Source organism: Talpa europaea, assembly GCF_964194135.1.
Source record: "Talpa europaea genome assembly, chromosome: 11".
Lineage (NCBI taxonomy): Eukaryota > Metazoa > Chordata > Mammalia > Eulipotyphla > Talpidae > Talpa > Talpa europaea.
The window spans coordinates 35,991,263-36,013,631 of record NC_140078.1 but is presented as its reverse complement, the minus strand read 5'-3'; the positions used below and the strand labels follow the sequence as shown (position 1 = coordinate 36,013,631).

The window sequence follows — 22,369 nt, the reverse complement described above, 5'->3', positions numbered from 1 at the left end:
ATTTGAATTTCTTAACTTTTTTTTTAAGTTCTCCAAAGGTGGAGATTGGCATCCTTGAAAGGGCCGGCCCGGGGTCTCCCGGAGCCCGGGGTCGCTCTGGGCTGGGTTGATTCAGATGGAACTGGCCAATACCCGAAACGCACAGTCAGCCCTGTGCGCCCCAGTGAAGTTGGTTTCCGCTCGCCCTGCGCCGCCTCATGCATTTTCATTCCGAGCGGGCATTTTGTCTGCCGGTTGACATCAGATGCTAAATCAAGGGCTCCAATCAAGGCGCTGCGGAATAAAGGGGCCGCCTGTCTGGGTGCAGCCCCCCCGCCCCCCCGAGCCGTGCCCCCTTCACCTTTGTGAAGGAAATTAACCTCCCGCTATTGAGCGCGGGCCGCGGCCAATCTGGACGCAAAAGAGACGCGTGCTGCCGGCTGGGGGAGGGGGGGCAATCTGTCCTCTGAGGCGGGCTGCGGCCTCCTAGAAGACAAGCCGCTGCTCCCCCCACACCCCCCGGGCCACCAGGAAAAGACAAGAGCGAAGATCCACACCCACCACACTCGGCCACCGCCGGATTTGGACCCAGACCCGGCCGTTTGCATCCGTTCCTTTTCTAGTCCAAACCCGAGGAAACACAAAAGGCAGAATCTCCAGGGGGCGGGGGCAGAACCCCAAGAGTGCCCATCACTGATGGCCCATCATTGGGGAACAAATAGCAATGAGACATAAAATACGTTATATTTTGTGAGGAAAATGTCACTTTATCCAAAGAGAAGGAGACGGACATTTTCCTGCAAAACTGTACACCCAGATAGATTTTGCTGAGTTTTGTTTATGCTTAATTTCACTGAAGGTATTTAATTGTTTTGATTTTTCCCTCTAAAAATACCCTGGCGTGGAAATTAAACATATTTTTTAGAGTCCACAGAACAATAAGTTGTGATGGGGACAGTAGTTAAGGTTAGTTAATCAAGGGGTTCATCAAATTGGTTAATCAAGGGGAATGATATTCGATGATTTGATGTTTGATATTTTTTAAGTCACCGATGGAAAAGAGAAAAATACAAGTAATGGCATATATTGTGAAAGCTCTCACCCTCCTTTTAAAAATGCTAACTGTAGTAATTGAAGTCCTGAGAAAAGTTAGAACTCCTAAAATGAGTTTATCTAAAATTCATAAATTTGTTTCAATCTAAAAGTAACTGGTGTTGTTTCCTTGCTCTTTTGAGCGCTGATTAATACTGCTGATGAAATTAGAAGAAGGAAAGGGATTCCGGGACAGCTTTGGCCAATTTTATTTTCTAATCACGAATCCCATCTGGATTGTGGACTAATAGGGCGCGGGCTCGGCCTGCCACCCCCTCAACTGACTGCGGGGTGTTTGGTCTTGCATGTGTAAGGCTCCTTTCATTCAACAGATAACAGGGAGAGTTAGTCACCTTGTGAATCCTTTAAAAATAACAGCAGCCATAATTGTAAAGAGGGAAGGAGGGGGCGCAAAAAACAAAACCAAACCCCTGTCTGCATGCAGCGAATTCAAACAGGGCTCTGAATTAAGCCAAGAGAATCTATTGAACACTATTGAGATTCTGAGATTCAATGGACCCGTTTCTTTTACTTTTATTGTGATTTCTAGTCTTGTCAGCCTTTTAAAAGAGCGCGCTTTAAAAAAAAAAAAAGAAACTTGAAGGGTACTAGTATTCGAAACTTATTTCATAACCCAGGACTGGAGCGGGGGTGGGGGGGCGGAATTAGTCTGCTCGTTCACACGCGCACACACACACACGCACACGCCAGCAGCCTCTTAGCGTAGGTACAACCTGGCACCCAGTTACACGCTTAAGACGTCTTCTGCGTTGTTATTCGCGTGTGCTGGGATGGGAAAGTGGGATGGAGAGAGTTGTTTTCAGCTGGGAAGAGCAAAATGTTACCATGCCACGCCAGGGTGGCCGCCGTTCGCGGCTGGAGTAGATGCCTCACAGAGTTGAGCTAGAGAAACGTCGAGCGCCGATTTACGCCCCCCACCCCCAGGGGCCTCCAAGGCAGGACCCCCAGTGTGTCTTTCCCAGGCCTGAGAGATTCCCCCCTTTTCTGAGGGGCCTTGCCCTGCGCTTTGGAAAAACCAGGCAGCCTCTTGACTTCTTGTTCTTGCAACCCCATCTCTGATGGGGGTCTTCATCTGACCCCAGAGCTGGAGGCCCAAGGCGCTCGAAGATCACCAGGTCTGTAGTCCCGGGTTGCGTTCGAAGAGTGCGCCCGGGTTCATTGTGACCCCCCCACAGACACACTCAAGAGTCAAACTCCAGGGAGTTTCTACAAAGCGAGAAACTTGGACACAATCCCTCGAGTGGTGAATTTCGGCCTAGGAATTGCCCGGCGGGGTGTTGACACGTTCAGGCAAACCCTGCTCTCCGGAGAGGGTCCGCGATCTCACCCCCAGACTGGCGGTGCTTTCGGAGACGGCCCAGAAAGAGGAGAGGGAGATACCAGCGTCTTACCGCCCCCCTCCGCTCCCATCCCCACTTTGTCGCGGACCCCTATTCTGGATTCCCAGAAGCCCCACCCCAGGCGCTCTCAGCCGCCGGCCGCAGCCGGGCCTGGACCGTGCGCCCCCGCCGCAGCGCACGCTGTCGGGGCCGCTGGCCACCCGCGCCCCAGTGCTCGACGCGCGCCGGACCCGGGCGCGCAGAGGCTTTGTGTTTGCAGGAATGAGGGGTGGTTGTGTCAGTCCCAGGGGCACGCGAGAGACACGCGCAGCCCGCCCGCCGGCCGCCCCGCCGGCCCGGTCCGGCCTCCAGGCACCTACCCGGCCCCCCGCCCGCGGGCCGTCGCCTTTGTTCGACACATTAGCATAAAGCTGCCAAGGATCTCCCGTTTAAATAATTCCACACAAAAGGAGAGTGCATGAAAGAGAGCGAACAAGGGGGAATCCGCGAGGCTGCGCCGTCCGCCGGGCGCGGGGAGGGACAGCGCTCAAGTATTTGCCTCCCCTCGAGTTTCAAGTGCCCCCGGCAATCTGCTGCGGGCCCATTATTCGGCCGGGGGCCGACGGGGTGACTGGCCGCCTCTTTTATCCTCCGGAGTGTGTCGTCGGGGCCACTGCGCGCTCCTTGAAGTGCCCTCAGGGCTGTTTGTTTTTGCCCTGGGTGGTGCTGCCCCCGGCCAGGAGTGGGGGGGGCTGCGAGGGCCGACTGGAGGGGTGGCGCGGCCCCGACGGCGCTGGACGCCAAGGGAGGGCACTGACCGTGGGGCGCACACGCCCCCTGTGAAGTGTCGACCCCCCCATCCACGTCGATCTCAGAAAAGGCCAAAACCCCAGAAAAGCCACCGCGACGTCGACCCTCCTCGCGCCGCGGCCGCCCCAGGGACACAGAGGAGGCGCGTTTTCCACCCTGGCCTGTGCGCCCACTTGGCCTGTGTTCGCCCTTCCTCTCGCTCCTGCTTTTGGGTTTGGGGTGTCTGTGTTCTTCCCTCTCACCATCTCTCTCTTCTGGTCCCAACATCGTACCCCGCCTTTCCTCTCCCCCTTTCCTTCCCCACCCTCTGTCTCCCCGTTCCTCCTTTGCCACCTCTTTCCACAACCACCTCCTCACGGCCACCTGTCCCACCTCTCCCGGCTCCTGCAGCCTCTTTCCATCTTTCCCCAACCCTCCCGGCTCTCCGCTCTTCTCCCTCACAGCCTCCGACTCTTTCCCTCAGTTCCCCTTCCCTCTGCTAATCTTCCAGCTTCTCCCCCAGCTCCTCACCCCTCTCCCCTCCCCCTCGCTTCTCTCCTACTCTCCCCTGCCTTCTCTCCCCTCCCTACCTCTCCCCCCACTTTTCCCTCCCTTTGATTCCCCCCCCACACACACACATACTCCTCCCTCCCTCCTCCTTGCAGGCCTACGTGTGTTATTTTATTTGTCTAGAGAGAGCCTATTTGTTCAGTGATGTGTGGCCTCCTGGCCGCCTGCTTTAATGGGGGACTCGCAGGCTTGGTTTCTGTGAGCATTAGCATACAGCTGCCGGCTCAGCGCCCGTTTCCCGGCGCTCACTTTATCCCAGCCTTATCATCACCTCTTCTCTCAACCAGAAAACAATCAACAGCTCCTCACACACTGCGACTTTCGAGCCCCTCTCCCTGCTTCTTGGCTCACACTTGCTCACCCGGGTGCGATCTCTCTCTCTCTCTCTCTCTCTCTCTCTCTCTCTCTCTCTCTCTCTCTCCCTCTAAGGGTGTGTATTGATTGACTGACTTTACATTTTATTTTCCTTGCAGTGTTCCCTTTCCTCCCCCACCTCATCTTTTATTTTTTTGTCTTCCTGTGATATTTGAGTGTAATAGAACCATAAGGAGCCATTTTTTGGAAAGGAGGTAGCTACACTCTCCATTACAAACCAACATATGTCAGGAGATCATTAGAAGCATCTGTGAGGCACGGTGGTTGCATGTGATTTGGGATGGGGAGGACTTGGGAAAATTAACTTTGGTATTTTCTTGTCAGTATTCTTTGTTCAAAACTATAGAATTCTAGGATCAGGCTTAGAGCCAAAGATGTCCCCAGCAATAGCAAATGCTGAAATATGTAGGAACTTCACGGCGTCATCTGTCTCTTACAGAATCCATGCCTGAGAGTGCCGAGAGAAATCCAAATATCAGCCTCTTTGAAGCCCTTTCCTATGCCACGCTCCATCTCCAGTGAAGACCTTAAAACAGCCAATTTCAAGCTATGACCAATGAGTCTTGATTCTTATTCTTAGCAATGTTGTTCCTCAATGATAAAGTGCCCATGTTTGCACACATATGCTAAAATTCCTGCCTGTGTACAAGAAATTGCTCATTTTCTAATACTGTTGATTAGAATAACCTCATCTAATACTCTTTGCAGACTAAAACTTATTCTAGACAGTTTCAAATCTGCCATGATACTGATGGAGATCCAAGGCAACAACAGAAAATATCATTGAACTTATATTGCAATATTAAGTTTTGCATTGTCATTTGGGGTCACTTTTATGTGACTAGAAGCTTCTTATTTTTTTTTATTTTTTAAAGATATATTTATGCATACAAGACTTGGGGTACAGGTCAGAGGTGTGGGTGTGTGTGTGAGAGGATTCACCAGAGACAGAGTGGGGAACAGAACAGGTAGACTGACTGAAATACGCTACAGAGGGGAGCAGCGGGCAAGTCAGGAGAGGTCTGCTTCACCATGTGGGTAGCTCCCTGGCTGGGATCAAACTGGAGCTGCAGCGGCTGCAGATATCTTCATAGGTTGTGTCTCAACCCCTTGCACCACCAGGGAGGCCCTGTGACTAGAAGCTTTTTCATGGTAATACTTCGTCACAGATATCATAAATGTGGATCCTTTCAGGTTGTTCTGGTAATCTTCACCCAAGGGTGCCAGGACCTGTCACAGAAACGCCTCCATTTGCTGATGAATTTGACCCAGGCTTCTCAGGGGAAAGAGATGGAGGAAGGACAGTTTTCTTGAGCTGACTCATTCTCAGTCTGCTGAAATATGGTTCCACGTATGTTGAGTTTGCAGTTTAAAGAGTAAATCAGTTGTGATTGTTCCCTATTCAAGTATCACAATTTGTACCATATGGCCAAAAGCAGGGCTTTCCCCTAAATGGCTCATGCATTTGTGTAAAACATACATCTAAAGGCATTAGTGGGGTTTACTGCTTGCTTTTTGCTTGCCTTAGAAAAATCAGTCTAGTGATCTGGAACAACTTTACTTTTGAGACCTATCACTTTGATAATGGGTATATATATTCTGTTGGAAAAGCCAGCGCTGACTTTTCCTCCCAATAGCAGTGCAAACCTTGTAATGGTACCCCACTTTTGCTAAATGTACATATAAATACAAAATAATGAAGCACAAACTGGAATTGTGTCCATGAAAACCAATTTTAAGCCCTGCTGGTCAAAAAGTCACTCGCGAAATTCACTAAAAAGAGGTCCAAATAAATGAAAACAATCTTATGTGCCTTGTGGATGCTAAATCTGTATGTTTCCTAGAAGGCACACAATTTGCTATATTTGGTAAGAAAGAGGGTTTCTGAACCATATTATAGGTAATATGTATCAGAGACTCCTGGTGTATAGCCACAGTTGTACTGATGCTAGGAAATGAATTAGGTTAATTTCCATTGCCTTTTCTAATCTAAAACCTGTGAGCCTATGTTATCTTCCACTCTTTTCAGGCATTTACACTTAGGATCTGCACCGTGCAGTAGAAACTAAGGGGTTGCGATAGCAAAAGTTCACGTAAACTTTCCTATACAGCCAGTTCTTCTGATGTCAGGTTACAGGGTAAATTCTCATTATCTGTTTTACGAATATTCCATTCTGGGTGCATGATTTTTTTCTTACTGCCCAGGAGTATTACTGTGTAAACATCTGAAGAACTAACCAAATTGGAGGCAGAACACTTCGGGAAATAAAACAGAATCACACCCAAGGTAAAACCAGTTTTACACAATACGATCTCATTTGATTGCTGGAATGGTTTATTGTGCACAGGAACATGTCTGGTATTTGGAAAGCACCGCCCTGCCCCCCAATAGACACACAGTCGTGCGCCACCTACTGGAAAAATAGAAAATTTCAGGCATAAGCGGACGGAAAAGCAACAAAATCGCGAATGGCGCGTGACTGTCAAGCCAGGTCTCAGAGTGGTTTCCTATTTATAACCGAGAATTTTCAGGAGCTACCTGTTCGCAAACAATAAAATGGATCCCATGGTCACAGCTAAATGATGCCTGGCCAGGCGTACATGGGCAGATGGTATTTATTATAGTGCAGGTAGTCAAGAATCCTCTTCTCCACCTTCTGTTTATAGATGGTTTCCTCGAAAACTCTTTTGAGGTATTTCCTGGGCTTCTCATTCAGGTTAATTTCCTCATCTTCTATCTGATGGGCCAATTGTTCTATGGAAGGAAGGCCTTCTTCCTGGAAAATACAGACAGAAAGAATCCAATAGCTTAACTCTAAGAGAAAAGGGCAGTTTCATTAAAATAAGAGGGCTTGGCTCCCCAAGTGTGGTGATTTCCCCCATCTTTTAAAAATTATTTTTTTAATGAGTTATGTTTAGTCTCAGGAAAATGCATGGCATAGGTACTATATAGCTACTAGTTTCTTCTCCCCACCCCCACCAGACTGAAATCCCCTCTTTGACACCTTTCCCTCCTCCCTCCTTTTAACCTCAGAAACTGCACTTCATTTTTTAGTGTTCATTAGTTTTTGTAAGTCTTTTGCTTGGTTATTTGTCTGCATTTCTTTTAAATGTTAACTATATGTCTTTGTCCTTCTGATGTGCTTTATTAGACACAATTCTCCTTCCATTTTCTTCTTTCCTTATTGCAAAACAGTGTTCCATTATGCGGATATACCACGTATTCTTAGCCAGTCCTTTATCAGTGGGCACTTAGGTTGCTTCATGTTAGAGCTAGGGGAAATAATGCAGCAATAAACAGTGTAGTATCGGCCAAATAATTTGTTGGATGATAAGTTTCATGTTCTTGGGTAGACATCGAAAAGTAGAACTGCTGGGTTAGATGTTATTTCCACTTCAAGTCCAGATCACTTTCCAAAATGACTATACCAGTTCACATTAAGTGTAGCAATATTAACAGTGTATTAATGTTCTTCTTTTCTTTCTTTTTTTTTTTTTTAAAGAATAGTTTGTTTATTTCTGTATAGGAGAACTAGTTTGTAGACCACAGGTGCAGGGGGTGAGATGATTCACCAGAGACAGAGTGGGGAGCAGAACAGGCAGGCAGATCTACTAAAATATACTACTGAGGGGAGCGGAGGGCGAGACAGGAGAGGTCAGCTGCACCGTATGTGGGTTAGCTCCCTGGCTGGGGACTGAACTCAGGCCTTGGGAGTGATAGCGCTGAGACTTAACCTCCTCACCAACAGGGATGCCCAAGATTCCTCTTTTCCTGTAGCATCTCCAGCATTTGTTTTTGGGGGGTCTTTTTAATATGAGTGAGATGATCTCATTGTGGTCATGACCTATATCCCCTTTATTAAAAGTAATGTTGAACATTTTTCCATATATCTATTGGTCTAGCTAAACTCTTTGGTGAATATCTGTTCATATCTGTTGCCCATTTATTAATGGGTTGTTTGATTTGTTGTTACTAATTTTTTTATATCTTTGATATTAACCTTGTATCACTGTGTAAATTGTCAATATTTTCTCCCACTTAGTAGGAGATTTTTAAATCTATTTATAGTACTTATATTTAATCAACTTACATAGCTTTTTAATTTCAGGTAATTCCAATTATTTATTTTTATTTTGTTTTCCTCAACGTAGGAATGAGTGTACAAAGACATCTTTATCATAGATGTCATGAAATGCATGGGCCATGTTTTCTTCTATGTATTTTATTTTGGCAGGCCTTGTATAGAAGTCTTTAATCCATTTTGAGGTTATTTTTGTGTGTAGAGCTAGAGAGTGATCCAACTTCATTTTTTTACATGTTCTCATTTAGTTTTTTTTTTTTAAGTTTCTTTGTTTTAATTATTTATTCATTTATTTATTTTTATACAAGCACTGGGTACAGTCAGAAGCGCGGGAGGGTGAGAGAATTCATCAGAGCCAGAGCGGGGAACAGAACAGGCAGACTGACGAAATACACTGCTGAGGGGAGCAGTGGGCAGCAGGAGAGGTCTGCGCGCCATGTGGGACCCTCGCCGGCAGCAGGGGATTGAACCGGCGCTGCAGAGGCTGTGGGCAGCTTCGCAGCCCAGCGTTCAACCGCTGCGCCACCAGGGGGGAGGCCCTGTTCTCATTTAGTTTTCCCATCATCAGTTGTAAAGAGATTCTCCTTTCTCCATTGTATGAATGTGGGTCCTTGCCACAAATTATCAAAGCAGGCATGGATTTATTTATGTGCTTTCAATTTTGTTCCACTGATTCATTTTTATTTTTTATTCCAGTACCATATTGTTGTTTATTCTTGCCTTATAGTATAAAGTCAGATATCATGATGCCTCCATCTCTCTCCTTTTTTAAAAAAAGATTTATTTACTTGTGCATACAAGAACTGGGGTATGGCCAGAGTTTTGGGGGGTGAGAGGATTCACCAGAGACAGAATGGGGAACAGAACAGGTGGATTGACTGAAACACACTGCTGAGGGGAACAGCGGGCAAGTCAGGAGAGGTCTCCTGCGCCATGTGGGTAGCTCCCTGGCTGGGGGTAGAACTTGTGTTGCTGTGGCTGGGGCTAGCTTCCTGGGTTGCGTCTTAACTCCTGCACCATCAGCGAGGCCCCATTTCTCTCCTTTTTGTTTCTAAGGACTGCTTCAGCTAATTTGGGCTCTCTTATGGTTCCATACAAATTTTAATTTATTGCCTCTATTTCTTTGAAGAATATTGTGGGCATTTTGATGTGGATTGTGTTAAACCTGTCACTTTTGGTAGCACAGTCATTTTGATTATATTGACTCTATTTCCATTTCTTTATGTCCTCTTCTGTATTTCTTAGAGTCTTATAGTTTTCATCATATAAATCCTTCATCTCCTTAGTTAAGTTAGTCCCTCAGTATTTTATTCTTTATGATGCAATTGTGAATGGAATTATTTTCTTAATTTCTTACTTTAAGCCATCATTATTTGTTTATAAAAGTAAGACAGATTTTTGTATGTTGATTTTGTAACCTGCCACTTTGCTCTATTGTAATAGCCTTTTCGTGGGTTATTTAGGTTTTCTACATGTGGTGTTGTATCACCTGTAACTAATAATAGTCACACTCCTCTTTCAATCTGAATTCCTTTTATTTCTTATTGTCTGATTTCTCTAGCTAAAAACTCTAATACTAAATTAAACCGAAATGGTGACAGTGAGCATTCTTTTTTTATTATTTTATTCTATATAATTCTTACATCATTTTTCATCTTTGCACAATGTATGCATTTTCATTTTGGTTATATTCCCATACAATTGCACCCCTCTTATTTTGACCCTAATCCTTCCTTTCCCCAATCCCCCTTGGGGTGTCTCTGAAGAAAAAATCAAAATCAACAAGCAACTATAAACCAGAGCATTCTTATCTTGTTCCTGACCTCATAAAGAAAGCTTTCAGGTTTTCACCATTTAACTATTATATTGACTATAGGTTTGTGATAATGTGGCCTTTACTGTGTTGAGCTAAGTTCCTTCTATTCCATCTTGTTAAGAGTCTTTATCATAAATGTGAAATAGATCTTGTCAAGTGCTTTCTCTGTGTCTATTGATGTTGTATTATTTTTTACCCTTTCTTTTGTTGATGTAATGTATTACATTGATTGATTTACTTATATTAAAACTGCCTTGCTCCAGGACTCTGTCATGCTCCCAAACTGTGACCATTAAACACTAACTCATCCTCCCTCTTCCCCAACATCTGGCACCCACCATTCTACTTCGGTCTGTCTCTGTGACTGAATATTCCAGATGTCTCCTGTAAGTGGAATCATACAATTTTTGTCTTTTTGTAACCTGTGTACTTCAGTTAGCATAATGTCCTCAAGGGTTGCCAAGAATTATGATTGTAACCTCTTAATTTTCATGTAAAAATATCTGTAGATCATAATTTTTAAAAAATAGAAAAGGAAATGATTCACCATTTTTAATAGAAAATTCACAAATGGCTTACTTTATCTGGTGGGAATTCCCAGGATGTAGCTTTTAAAAAGTTTTTAGAATTAATTCTTAGTAAACTAAAATTACATTGGTATCTTTAAAGATAAGGCTCAGAGGGGAATATAGTTATTTGAAGTTGAGAACGATATACTGTGCATATCAATAATATACTGGGGTCTTTCTAATGTCTCATTATGCAGATTTTCAAATAGAGCAAATTGGCAGAATTATACAGTTAGCACTCGCACATGCACCACCTGGATACTATGGCCAGTGTTTTATGTATTTGCTTCTGTCTGCCACATAGCTATAGGAGGGTGGTTATTGAAGCACTTCACCCAGGCTTGAGTTGTGTGCTGAGTCCCACAATAACCAAGGATTACCCTAAAGGAAGGGTCACATGGACTTTGAAGTTACCTATATTTGAGCTTCCAGTGATTTTTAAAATTTTTAAACAGAAAAAAAAAAGGTGAATATCTTATAGAGTGCTACTGAATCATTTATCAATAGTAAAATTCTTAGAAAAATAGATTCAAACTAGATGGACACATAATGTAATTATTCTCTTGGTCATTTAAATGAGACACAGTAATGTGGTGGAGATGCTACCCATATTACTTGGAAGAACAGTCAGTGGGGTTAACAGGACTTCTGTAGACCCATCCCCACCTCAGTGTGACCATCCCTCACCTGAGTAGGACCATTTCCCCTTTCAGGTGATCAACTTCATCTGTGATCAGATCACTTTAAAATACTATATACAATACATGATACTTTTTGTCTGGTTTATTTCATTTCACATATTGCTTTACATTTCATTCAACTTTATAGTATGTATCAGTACTTTTTATGGATGACTATTTCCTTTACATTGGATATGCTGCATTTTTTTAATCATTGATCTGTTGATGGACATTGGGCTGTTTCCTTCATGTGGCTATTCTGTGTAGTGTTCCTATGAACACTCATAAGTAAATATTCTTTTAGATACCTCTTTTCATTTCTTTTGGGAATATACTTAGGAGTCCAATGGTGAGGTCATTCAGTAATTCTATATATAACTTTCTGAGGAACCATCAAACTGTTTCCCACAACAGCTGCACAGATTCACACACCCACAAGCATTATACAGGGTTCCGATTTTCCCACATCCTTGCCAAAGCTCGGTATTTAACATTCTTTTAGACTATAGTGTGTGAAGTGGTAATTCACTGTGGTTCTGCTTTGCAATTCCATAATGACTAATGGTGATAAATCCTTTCATGTAAATGATTTTACTTCTGGACTCTAGATTTTATTCTATCTATCTCTATTTCCATCCTTATGCAAATACTACACTGTCTTGGTTCCTATTGATTTGCAGTAAGTTTGATATTGTAAAGTGTGAGTTCTTTAATTCTGCACCCCCTCAATTGTTTTGGTCATTCCAAGCCATTATGATTGACTCTTCTATTTCTGAAAAACATAGCCATTGGGTTTTGATAGGATTGCACTGAATTGGTAGATTGTTTTAATAGTATTGCCATCTTAACAATATTAAGTCTTCAAATCCATGAACACAAATGGCTTTTCATTTGTTTAGACTTCTTAACTTCTTTTGGAATTTTTTTTTGTAGTTTTCAAGGCACAAGTCTTGTTTAAATGTATTACCAAGTATTTTATTCCTTTTGATGCTATTGTAAATGAAATTGTTTTCTTAATTTCATGTTTGAATTATTCAATGCTAATGTAGACAAGTCACTACTGTGTGTGTATCTTGAGGCCAGTAACTTTGCTGAAATTCTTCATTAGCTCTAATAGTTATTTTGTTTTTTTTAAGGATTTTCTCTATAGGTGATGTAATCCAAGAACAGAAATAGTTTTTTGCTTCTCCTTTTCAAATGTATCAATAGATGCTTTTACTTTTTTTTTTTCCTGCTTAACTGCTCTGGTTAGAATTCCAGTGGTGTGAATAACAATGGTGAATTTAAGTGGTGAAAGCATTGCATCCTTGTCCTGTTCCAGCTATGAGAATTAAAGTTTTCAGTCCTAGACCATTATTATGTTTTCATAAATCCACTTTATCAGGTTGGTACAGTTCCTTCTATTCCTATTTTTTTTCAGTGTTTTTACAGGAAAGCATGTTTGATTTAATAAAATGATTTTTCTGCATCAGTTGATATGTGGCATCTCCTCCTCCATTCTATTAAAGGGGTGTATTACATTGAATAAATTTTGTATGTTGAAACACTCCTACCTTCCTGGAGTAAATTGCACTTGGTCATGGTACATGATCCTTTTAATATGCTGTGAATTTAGTTTGCTAGTATCTTATTGAAGATTTTTGCATCTAAATCCATGAAGGATATTTCTCTGTAGTTTTCTCTTGATGTCTTTGGTTTTGGTGTCTGGGTAATGCTGACCTTATAGAATGTGCTAGGAAGTGTTCCTTACTCTTCCTTTTTTTTTTTTTTTCTTGACAAGTTTGAAAAGAATTGGTGTGAATAATTCTTTAAATGTTAGGTAGAATTCACCTGTGAAATCATCTAGTTTTGGGCTTTTCTTTGTTGGAAGGTTTTTTAATTATTGGTTCAGTATGTTTACTTGTTGTAGGTCTGTTGCAATTTTTCTATTGAGTCAGTGTTTGCAATTTGTGTGTTTCTAGGAATTTGTCCATTTCATCTAGGTTACCTAATTGGTCATACAATTGTTCATAGTATATTTTTATAACAATTTTTTTTTTGTAAAGTACATAGTAATGTTTCCACTTTCATTTCTGGTTTTAGTAATTTGAGTCTTTTTTCCTTGTCTAGCTAAAGGTTTGTCAAAGTTCTTTTCAAAAACCAACTTTTGGTTTTATCTTTTTTCTCTTGTTCTTTTATTCTTTACTCCATCTATTTTTGCCCTAATTTTCATTATTTGCCCCCTTCTGCTAGCATTTGGATTCAGTCTGGTTTTCTTTTTTAATGATTTAAGTTGTCAAATTACATTATTGAATTGAGATCATTTCTTTTTTAAAAACTACTCCATTATTATTACATTCATAACTATAAATTTTCCCTCTGAAAACCACTTTCACTGCATGACATGAATATTGGAATGATATTCTTTCATTTTCATTTATCTTTAAGCATTTGCAATATCCCATTTGATTTCTTATTTGAAGCCAAAGTAGTTGCTTGCAAATCTGTTGTTTAGTTTTCACTAATTTGTGAATTTTTGTTTTCCTTCTAATTTTTGACATATAATTTCATTCTACTGTACTTGCAGAACATACTTTGTGTGACTTAAATCTTAAAATTCATTGACACTATCCTAGAGAGTAGACTATCCTAGAGAGTGTTCAATATGCACTTGTGAAGAATGTGCAACCTGCTTGTCGGGTAGAGTGTGGTGTATATATCTGTTCAGTTTCGCTAGTTTACAGTGCTGTTCAAGACCTCTACTACCTAATTGATCTTCTTTGGTTGTCTATTCATTACTGAAGTATACAACTATTATATTAGTATTTCTTCTCTCAAATCTATCAATGTTTGCTTCATATATTTTGGGATTCTGTTGTTGGCACATATGTATTTGTAATTATCATATCTTCCTTAGAGGTTTTTTTTTTTAAAGTATTTTTTTTTAAGATTTATTTATTCATTTATACAAGCATTGAGTACAGTCAGAAGCACAGGAGGGTGAGAGAATTCACCAGAGCCAGAGCGGGGAGCAGAGCAGGCAGAAGGACCAAAGTACACTGCTGAGGGGAGCAGCGGGCAGCAGGAGAGGTCTGCACGCCATGTGGGATCCTCCTCCGGTGGCCGGGGAACAGCCGGGGATCGAACTGGCACTGCAGAGGCTGCGGGCAGCTTCGCAACCCAGTGCTCAACCGCTGCGCCACCGGGGAGGCCTTCCTTAGAGGTTTTTGAAGAATAATTTTGACTGTACCAAATTTCACCTTGGCTAGTGAATCTGGCTTCAGCCACAGCTAAATACAGTGCCAGTGGATTTATAATTTACTCATCTCTTTAGTTCTACAAAAGAATTTAAGATGTCTTATAATCATCTTGCTTTAAAAATAAATGTTAGGACTTAAAAGAGGATTCATTGATTGTGGTCTCTTTGTCCTTTTTCTATACATAGAGGGAAAGGAAACACTGAAGTGCCACATTCTAACATATCATAATTAATGGGACTGAATATCTCCACTTCCCTGAAGACAAGGTAGAAAGTGAAATGAATGGGGTTTTATGCTGTCTCAACATTTGAGAAAAAGAAGTATTGTTATTCGTTAGTGAATTATTCTTTATGTTCCTATTATCAGATTCTTAAATGAAATCCCCGTATGTCTGTTGATATGAATACCACTTTCACTTCTAGTCCATCTCCACTGTGGCTGCACTCACTGGGCACTGGGCACTTCTAGGCCACGTGTTTGCCCATGGTAGGAGCAGCCCCGTTCCCAGGAATCTCAGTTGAAACACCCTGTGGCTCCTCTGACCTTTCCTATCAACAAATGTAAACATGGGGGCCAGCACAATCCTCCAGCAGAGGCTTTTCTTCTACTTCCTGGAAATCTAGAAAGCCCACGAGAATGATAGGAGAGCTCTTTATGTGTTTTCTGCTAATGCCCCTGGCCTATTCTGGCCTGCTAACACTGAATTCACACCTAGCAAACTGACCCTCAGCAAAGGTCTGTTCATGGATAATGGCGGGTGGAGTCTCAGAGTATCATGAAAAGCAACTGTCACTGGGTTTGACAATCTACTTGGAAAGTGAAAGCTTCCATTTCAAATAGGACATCTAGAACAACTTGGCTCTGTGAAAAATGTTAGCTCAGATCTAGAGTTTGAAGGATTTAGGCGCGGAGTTTTGATGGGGTAAACAGAAAATTAATGAATCTTTACCATGGCACTGTAGTAATTACAGGTTGAGAGAAAGGGAGATACCTAAGGAGTTGAACAGATTTGAGTAAGTAGCAGGCTCACAACCCATGCTCACAACCCATGCTCATAATTCAACCTGAGCTGACTTCCTCACAGCCTCAAGGCAAGCACAGGGAACTGCTTGACCTGCATCTACAAAATAAACATGTCCTTGATTGAACGACCTTACGGTGGCTGACCACTGCATTTATTTTGATCTACTCCACTCCCCTCGTGGACAGGCACATACCAGAGATATTGTCAGTTCATTTTCAGGCCAGCACAAAAAGCAAGTATCACAGTAAAGTGAGCACATGAGATTTTGCTTCCATAGTGCATATAAAAATGACGTTTATATTATAGTCTGTTAAGTATGCAATAGCGATATGTCTGAAATAACAATGTACATAGCTTATTTAAAAATACTTTATTACTAAAAAATGCTGACCATCACCTGAGCTTTCAATGACCTGTAATCTTTTTGCTGGTGAAGAGTGTTGTAAAAAATGCAGTAACTGTGAAGCACAATAAAGCAAAGCATAATAAAGTGAGATATACTAACCTGCCTGATTCCTACCTTTGTGTACCCTAAAGACAGGTGAGTTTGGTTTAAATTTTATTTATTTATTTATTTATTTAAAGATTTATTTTTTATTTATACAAGTGCTGGGGTACAGGCCAGATGCGTAGGAGGGTGAGAGGATTCACCAGAGACAGAGCGGGGTACAAAATAGGCAGATTGATGAAACACACTGCTGAGGGGAGCAGCGGGTGAGACAGGAGAGGTCTGCTGTGCCATGTGGGATTCTGCTGGCTGGCCAGGATCGAACCAGCACTGCAGAGGCTGTGGGCAGCATCACAGTCGGTGCTCAACCACCTGAGCCACCAGGGGAGGCCCAATTTTAAACCTATTTTTACCAATCTGAATCTACTTCAGATTACTAAACTATTGAAATTTCCCAGCCTGGAACCCAGTAATAAAACTGAAATGGGGTTGGACAGTGAGGAGAAGGTATCAGGCACAGAGTTTGGCCTGGTATGCTCAGTTCCTATGACCCTGGCTTTGGAATGTGACACTTGAGTTTGAAGCTTACTAGCCACTGACTTGCTGGGTTATCCGTGGCAGGTTATTGCAAACCTCTCAGCTTTAGCTGTCTGTGGGGTAAAGCTGAGATGATGGCAGTAGCCATGCACCTCTGAGGGTTCTTATGACTATGTGTGTGCAGTAGCCAGTCGGCATAGGGACTCAACACATGATCTATATCTGTGCTGCCAACATGGCTGCCCATACACTGGGGGGCCTTCAAGGCACGTGAGTCCCTCAAGTGGAAATGACAATAGAGACACACAACTTGCCTGTTTAGACAGTAAAATGAGGTGGAAGCTAAACTGCCCCTGAGTCCTTGTCTGGTGAAGCCAGGGGAACTCTAGGATGGATAGTTGACCACTTTGCAGGCACTGTTGTCACCTTTCCACAACTCTGTTAATAACTCTAGTGTGGAGAGCAATGATTTAATCAAAGTTTCACAAATATTTCATTATTTACATTAAAGAGTCAAATTTCTAGCTGAGCATGGAGTCTCTGGGACACACAGCCCAACTTCCAGTTAGTTCTCTATCCTTTGAGAAAGAGGTTTTGGTTAAAAACTGTCATGTGATGACATCACTTTACATCTTCAAAACAACACACATAAAAGTGTTTAGGGATTGGCTGGCAAATACAGAAACTAAAGGAATGCTGCTATCTTCACTTTGAGGGCAAGTAGATCCAACTCACATCCAGTTTTCAGCCAACACTGTTAGCTGTTAGTGAAAATACAGTTATTTATAAAAAGAAATGTGCCCCTCATAAAAGAAGTGAAATATTCCACAAGATCTACAGCTTGTTGATATGAAGTACAGTTTGTTTAAAAAATAAAACCATAAAGTAGGAATATAAGGAAAAGTCTGAATGGTCAACAGCTATAAACTGTTTATAATTTGCAATGAATTACCCACACATCTGGTAATCACTCTTACCTCGTTGGAGGCTAAGATTTGGCGTAACTCTTTTCTGAGATCGATAAAACGATCGTGAAAAAGGGCCATGCACCACGGCTCTGTGAAGTAGCTAGTGAGGAGAGAAAAGATTCAGTTAGCTGGAAACCCTCTCATTACCACTAATAAAGTATTTACCTGCTTTTTTGCCTTTATAAATTACAGTTCTGGCCCCATTGCAATCGTTTGCTCATAAAATGCCTTGTGCAACAGCCTGGCCAATCAATTTTTTAAATGGATGTTCCTGATGTAAGGCCAGGTTCCATAATTACATTTAAAGTGGTTTAATTCAGAGCTGGGGCAAGACCCAGTGAAGAATCCTGATTTTATCAGAATTTAAAAGCCTGAAGACTTGTAAAGAACGATGTCTCCATTATCTGCCCTCGTTTGAGAAAAACAGATTGCAGGATTAACTGAACTGCTGCATAAACAAATTAAATTTGGGTAGACAATAACACAAATGTTGTTCATCATTAAGGTTTCTGGATTAATAATGACCAGAAAAACAGGCCACCTCCGTGTTGCAACATGGTCTTCGTACAAGTGCACTGATGCTTAATTGAATCTCCTTTAAGAGAGCAGATCTTCTGGTGTTTATATTTGCTAACTTTTCACTCAAAACTGTTTAAATAAATGCTTTCTTACATGGAGAACAACATGGCCAGCCTTTCTTTTACAGGTGATTGGTGAAAATGTGATATGTTCTTAGAATAACTAAAACATTGCTTGGTACTTTCACTCTTATTTTGTTTTAAGGCTAAATGTCTTGAAACAGGCAACTTTTACTTCTTCAGGATAAGAGACATGTCCATGTGGAAACTATTTTGATTCAAACAGACTGCATCTTGTGTCTAAGCGGACACATAGAGACTTCTGGGTAGAAAATAAGCAGACTGATTCAGGAGCCTGATTTCCCCTTATTGATAATGAGGAAAGAACACCACCACCCTGTCCTCTCCTGATCGATGATTTGGGAAGAGAGTGGAATGTTATCTGCTGATTGTTACTACAGATTTCTGCCTGAAGACTCCAGTCAACCAATCCAAAAGTTTCAAAGAAATGACCTAAGTATAGCTAGAGACCCTCCCCCTGCCTGGTCCTCTAAAACGTCCCTACACGCTGAGCCTGTTGGAACACACCTGAGCAGTGTCCCTTGATTCTGGACCTGAATCGTGATTCCTAGCCTCAAACAAACACCTTCCTGATTCTGTTACAGGCTGGTTATTCCTGTGAACATCGCTTATGGGGGCTTCTTTCTCCTCAGAATGGGAGTTTGTCCTTCTTATTACTGAGTGGATGTCATGTGGGCACATGAGGAGGAGTGTCTTCTTTTTGCTGGGAGGTAAACTTCATTCTTAGCAAAGGAGGTAAGAGTTTGAAGACCACAGAGGCATTGCAAGGTAAGAATCTGCACTACAATGAGCATGGCCTGGTGCTTTACCGGTTAGTCACTACCACCTAGTGACTTCACGAGAATATGGCCTACATTCAGGTTGAATGGCCTACTTTGTTGTTCAGGTTATATATTCATTTATCCAACTATTAATTCCACTAAATTTCACTTCATACCCCTTATGTGTCCACACTGTTCTCAGTATAGGGGAAAAAGCAGGGACCAAAACAGACATCTCTCCCAATGGAACTTACATTCAAGTGATAAATAAAATACAGCTTATTAGATGGTGCGAACTGCTTAGAAGACAACAGAAATCAGGCCAGGGAAATACTCACACCTAAGGACACTGACTGAATGAAGACCCAAGGGGATAGAGGGATGTGGGCCATGTGGAGATCTAGGGAAAGAGTCTTCTGGAGAGAGGGGACAGCAAGAACAAAGAAAGCCCTGGAGGAAGGAGTGTGCCTAGACTGCTGAGGAACATAAGTAGGACATCAATGAAGGGGGAGTGGCAGGAGAGGAGCTCAGGAAGGTGATGGGGCAAGGGTGCTTCTGGGGGTGGGAGTCCAGGCAGATCTGTATTATCATTAGTTCTTGGTCACCTGGCTCAGCGCTGGCATGCACAGGGTCTGCAGCTGCTCACCAAGTGAATGATGGAATAGTGAAGGGATGGAAGCACACTGAGCTGTCTACATTCTGATTGTTCATTAATACAGAATAAAATCCTGCCAAATAAACAGGTAATAAAACTCTCCTAACGGCCCCAAGATGGACAGTCTTATGAAAGGGAGAGGCTTATGAAGAACAGTAGGAAAGTTAGAAGGCCAAGGATGAAGAGAGGCACCTTGTGGAAATTTCTGTCAGTGTCCTGCTGGCCTTGGGGGTTACTTAAGGCCACTGAGTCCTGAGTGAATGGAGTAGGGTTAAAGGGGTGCCCATCTGGGATATGGGCCCCTACAAACCCCAACCAACACCAGACATCCAACACCTGTCTAAATCCTGGAGCAAAGGTGCTGATTAGTTTGGGCTGGCTGCCTCAGGAAGCATTGCCCCCACAGGGAGATAAGGTGTTTTTGATAACTGTGAAAAGGAATCTTCTCCTCTGATTGAGAAAAAAAAGTTGTACCCAAAATCTGCTCAATGAAAAGTCCTACTTGTAGGGTTCTTTCCCGGGTCTTCTGGAAATTGCTTATTTGGGTGGTGACTTTTATTTATTTTTAAAGATTTATTTATTTATGCATACAAGAGCTGGAGTGCAGGCCAGAGGTGTCAGGATGGGGGAGGGGGGAGAGGATTCACCGGAGACAGGGTGGGGAGCAGAACAGGTGGATCTACTGAAATACACTACTGAGTGGAGCAGTGGGTGAGAAAGGAGAGGTCTGCTGTGGCATGTGGGTAGCTCCCTGGCCAGGGATTGAACTCAGACTGCAGTGGCTGCAGATAGCTTCATAATGCTGCAAGTTAACCTTTTGTACCACCAGGGAGGCCCCTGGGTGGTGACTTTTAAAGGGGTCAATGATAACCTTGGAGGGGCCACTGCGATGAGAACACCCACTTCCTTTGTAAAAGGGCTGTGGACATTTGTCATTACCACTCACAGCCCAGGTAGTTTGGTCCCTTGTGCATAATTCACTCCCAAGCTCACTGAGACTTTGTTTGCTTCTGACGAACTAACTTTTTAAAATTAATATATTTTATTTGTAGAGCAGTTTTAAGCGGACAGAATAACCAAGCAGAAAGTACAACAAATCCCCATATACTCCTTCCCTTCTTTGTTATTAACATTTTGCACTAGTGAGACACATTTGTTACAGTTGATGAACCAATGTCAATACATCATTATTAAGCCCACAGTTTACACTGGGGTTCATGAGCTGTGTTGTGCATTCTCTGGGGTTTGACAAATGCACAATGACACGTTTACATGTTATAGAATCATACAGAAAATTTTCCCTGCTCTAAAAATCCCCTGTGCTGCACCTATTTAATCCACCCACCTCCCTCCAGATCCCTGGCAAATTAACATTTTAGGATTGACTTATTATTACAGGAAAGGGGTCATGTAACAATTTTATAGACTATTTTAGTAACCCTTTCTTTCTTTATTTCTCTCAGAAGTAGAGTCATTCTCTCAAGACAAAACACTATGAATCTCAAACTTGCTAGCAGTCCCTTTCCTTATACCATGACTTTGTGGCTTAAGGCTTTGGTTTCCTAAGTTCTTGGATTTGTGGATCGACTTGGTTTAGGATGAAATCTACCTGAGTTTCTATTTTCTTTTCTCTCTTTTTTTAAAAAAGATTTTTATTTATTTACACATACAAGAGCTGGGGTACAGGCCAGAGGTGTGGGGGTGAGAGGATTCACCAGAGACAGAGTGGGGAACAGAACAGGCAGATTGATTGAAATACACTGCTGAGGGGAGCAGTGGGCGAGTCAGGAGAGATCTGCCGTGCCATGTGGGTAGCTCCCTGGCCTGCTGGGGATCAAACTCGTGCTGCATCGGCTGAGGATAGCTTCATAGGTTGCGTCTTAACCCCTTGTGCCACCAGAGAGGCCTAAGTTTCTATTTTCTATAATGTGCAGGGGAGGCCATGCTTTTAGGGATTTTTTAAATGGAATATTATACCTTACTTGCTAAACACCCATGCACTTTAATTATACAGACCAAACCAAACCATACATAAAGATGAGGTGAGGTTTGTTCACTGAGAATTTCAGAACCAGATTCCTTATGGACAAAGTGGATGTTACATGCTGAGCATCCTAGTTCAAAAGACCCGTCAGGTGGGCATAGGCATCTCAGTAGAGGGCAGCCTGGACCTGTTTCCTTGCAGCAGGTGCCAAGGGATTATATTCAACATTGAGCAAATTTAATTCCATTTTGGAAAAAAAAAAATGAAATGGGCTTACATTATATTTCCTTTTTTATCCTGCATGGGAAGAACAATGCAAACCTTAGTGGCAAAAGGCACCCGGGTCGATACTTCCTACACCGAGCATTTCAACTACACAGGAGCTGGAATTTTGAAAAGCCAGGATCAACAACCTTTCCAAACTAGGTGTAAGTTGTGGAACTTACGATGTCCTTCCTCTCCATGGGGAGTGGGGTTGGAGGGGGGCTGGGCTGGCGGCGGGGAGCTAATGGAGGACCAAGTCAGGGGCACAGTCTAAGTGTTTCTAGCTTAGACTTCTCCTGCTCCCTGTGGGTATTCTAAGATTCTCACCTGTCCCGTTGTCCCCTCCGAAAACCTTCCACCAACCCCCCAGCCCACTGACAGGCTTAGTCTGTGCAATCTTTGTAGTCCAGAGGACATTTTCCCCCAGCTGCATCTTTTCTAGCACCACCCAGTATAAGGCCTACACAAAACTCTTCCTTGAAGCTACCCCTGACCTAAATGCTTTCACTCACTTTCTCTTCACTGTTTCCACCACATG

At 42.6% G+C, this 22,369-nt stretch overlaps 1 protein-coding gene across 1 annotated transcript in view; it reads right to left on the bottom strand.

Moving 5' to 3' along the window:
• Window positions 1–6,721: 6,721 nt before the first annotated feature.
• Window positions 6,722–22,369, bottom strand: part of CFAP61 (cilia and flagella associated protein 61) — a gene marked incomplete at both ends in the record, with an annotated part of 275,048 nt that continues 259,400 nt past the window's right edge. Inside the window, 2 exons of the mRNA XM_084247720.1 lie at window positions 6,722–6,922; window positions 17,518–17,608. Coding sequence (XP_084103846.1) covers window positions 6,722–6,922; window positions 17,518–17,608 — 292 coding nt within the window. The remainder of the gene's footprint in view (window positions 6,923–17,517; window positions 17,609–22,369) is intronic.